Here is a 2,056-nt window from a genome sequence, read left to right as displayed (position 1 = left end):
AAAAAAAAAAAAAAAATTCAACAATGTTTTTATCCATTTATAGATTATTTTAGTCATAATAATCTATAGAGTTTGATATTACTCAGCATGTGGATTACTATTGAATTTAGCATCATCAAATGTGAATACAATATTTAAATGACATTTAATTACTTTTCAAAAAAATTCTTACATTTTTTAATGGCAAAAACTCAATGCCATTTGTTTGTATTTGCACTGGAAGAAAAGGACATTTGTTATCTCAGAGTTCTGCATAGCTAGAGATAGTGATGCCTAGGAGATTTGCTATAAAACAAAGTATCAGAGATCTGAATGTGTGTGTTTACAGGTGCTAAGCTTTTTACTCTAGGCTTAATAAAGCATAGTGAATATTTTTAATAGTGAATGAGTAGAATTCAAATCTGTGTTTGAGAAAATAAAGCATATTTATTTATCACTTGGACTGGTTTTACCTAGGGCTTCTTTTAATTTTCTCAACTCTCTTATGTAGAGTAATTATTTGGTGTTCATGGCGGAACTCTTCTGGTGGTTTGAAGTTGTGAAGCCGTCATTTGTACAGCCACGTGTTGTTCGTCCACAAGGAGGTAATCAGTCTTTGTTACTTTTAATGTAGAAAAATGGGAAGTTTATACTTCTTATCTGGTTATTCTTTTAGATAGAAACTTATTATTTTAGATTCCAGCTATTATCCTTGGTTAAAGTCTAAATGTTTTAATAGTTAATGTACCAAATTATCTGCAAGAAACAGAAAAAACAGTTCCTGTATTTGACATCTTATGGCATGGAACTTACAGCATAAACTGGGTGCTGTATATCTTTCGTTCCTATCCATAGTTTCTATTTCCTATTAAATTCTTTGTTTTTGATATCATGTTACCTGAACTCGAGTCGCATCAGGACTTGATTCTGTTAGATCATAAAACACTTTGTGGATCTATTTTTTAAACTGACAGCCTTTGTTATTACAGGACAATTACGATAAATGAACAAGAAATAAGAGGGCTGTTGTAAAGGTCCCTAGGAATAAAGAAAGACTTTGAGTTACTGGCAATGGCTGGGAACACAACTTGGTGGTGGAGTACTTGCCTAGCTTGCATATAGCCTTGGGTTCAAGCTTCTTTACTGGCAGAAAGCAAAATAATAATAATAATAATAAAATAAAATAAAAAAGAATTTTTGTTTTGTTTCTATAGCAAATGTAAAACTGACTGTCTAAAACACATATTCCTACATTTCTTCTAAGCTTAGAACTTCCAGGAAAAATAGGGGGCCAGTTCTTCCTGCTACAGTGCCTACTGCACCCTGTACAAAATGTGATTATTCTGTTTCCGAGCTACTTAGCAGCTTTCCTTGGTTTACATTTCCTTTTTCTAATCACTGTAGTTAAGTTCAACCTTCCCAGGGATAAAAAGGAGGACGAAAAGATTAGGAACTAAGAGGAGGGCAGGTTATAATAGCAAAAGAAAGGCTATTCTAGAAATCATTCTAGTGGGTATAATCTTACTTTATCAAGTGTGCTGATCTCAGGCAAGGTTCTGCACTGTGAGAGAATTTGTGTTTGATTTCTCCTGATATCTCAAAACCACTTACAGCAGATTCTCCACACCGAGCAGTAGCTGATGAAGAGTACCTAGAAAGGAGCTGAGATCCTTAAGGCCATTCATGAAAGTCACTTACCTTTAATAATTGTCGTAACCAATATTTCTACAGTATTTTTGCAATTAGTGTGACTTTTTACTTGTAGTTTTTGCAGTTTCATCTGAAGCCCAGCACTCAACGGTAACAAAGCTTTTGCATTAAACATCAGTCAAAATCAAGTTGCTTTCTTCTAGAATTACTTACAAGTATGTAAGCAAGACATAGTGGTTCTTTTTTGTTTCCAGTGAAGAGATCTGATCGTTTTTAATTAACTATCAAATTACCAGCTATTTCATAAAAACCAAAACCGAAACTGATCTGGTATGTCTAAAATTTTATGAAAACTTTCACAAGATTAAGCACTCAGGTTATCCTTATTTTGAATACCTGTATTTATTTTATGGTCTCCCCCCCCCCC

At 33.5% G+C, this 2,056-nt stretch overlaps 1 protein-coding gene across 4 annotated transcripts in view; it reads left to right on the top strand.

Annotated features, from left to right (window-relative positions):
- Camsap2 (calmodulin regulated spectrin associated protein family member 2) overlaps positions 1-2,056 on the top strand; it is a 96,637-nt gene that overhangs the window by 63,044 nt on the left and 31,537 nt on the right. For all 4 annotated transcript variants that reach the window (XM_013346743.2, XM_026779599.1, XM_013346744.2 and 1 more), the window contains one exon: positions 491-584. In XM_013346743.2, the coding sequence (XP_013202197.1) occupies positions 491-584 (94 nt within the window). The remainder of the gene's footprint in view (positions 1-490; positions 585-2,056) is intronic.

This window comes from Microtus ochrogaster, chromosome 6 (assembly GCF_000317375.1).
Source record: "Microtus ochrogaster isolate Prairie Vole_2 chromosome 6, MicOch1.0, whole genome shotgun sequence".
Taxonomy (NCBI): domain Eukaryota; kingdom Metazoa; phylum Chordata; class Mammalia; order Rodentia; family Cricetidae; genus Microtus; species Microtus ochrogaster.
This window is presented reverse-complemented; position numbering and strand designations above follow the sequence as displayed.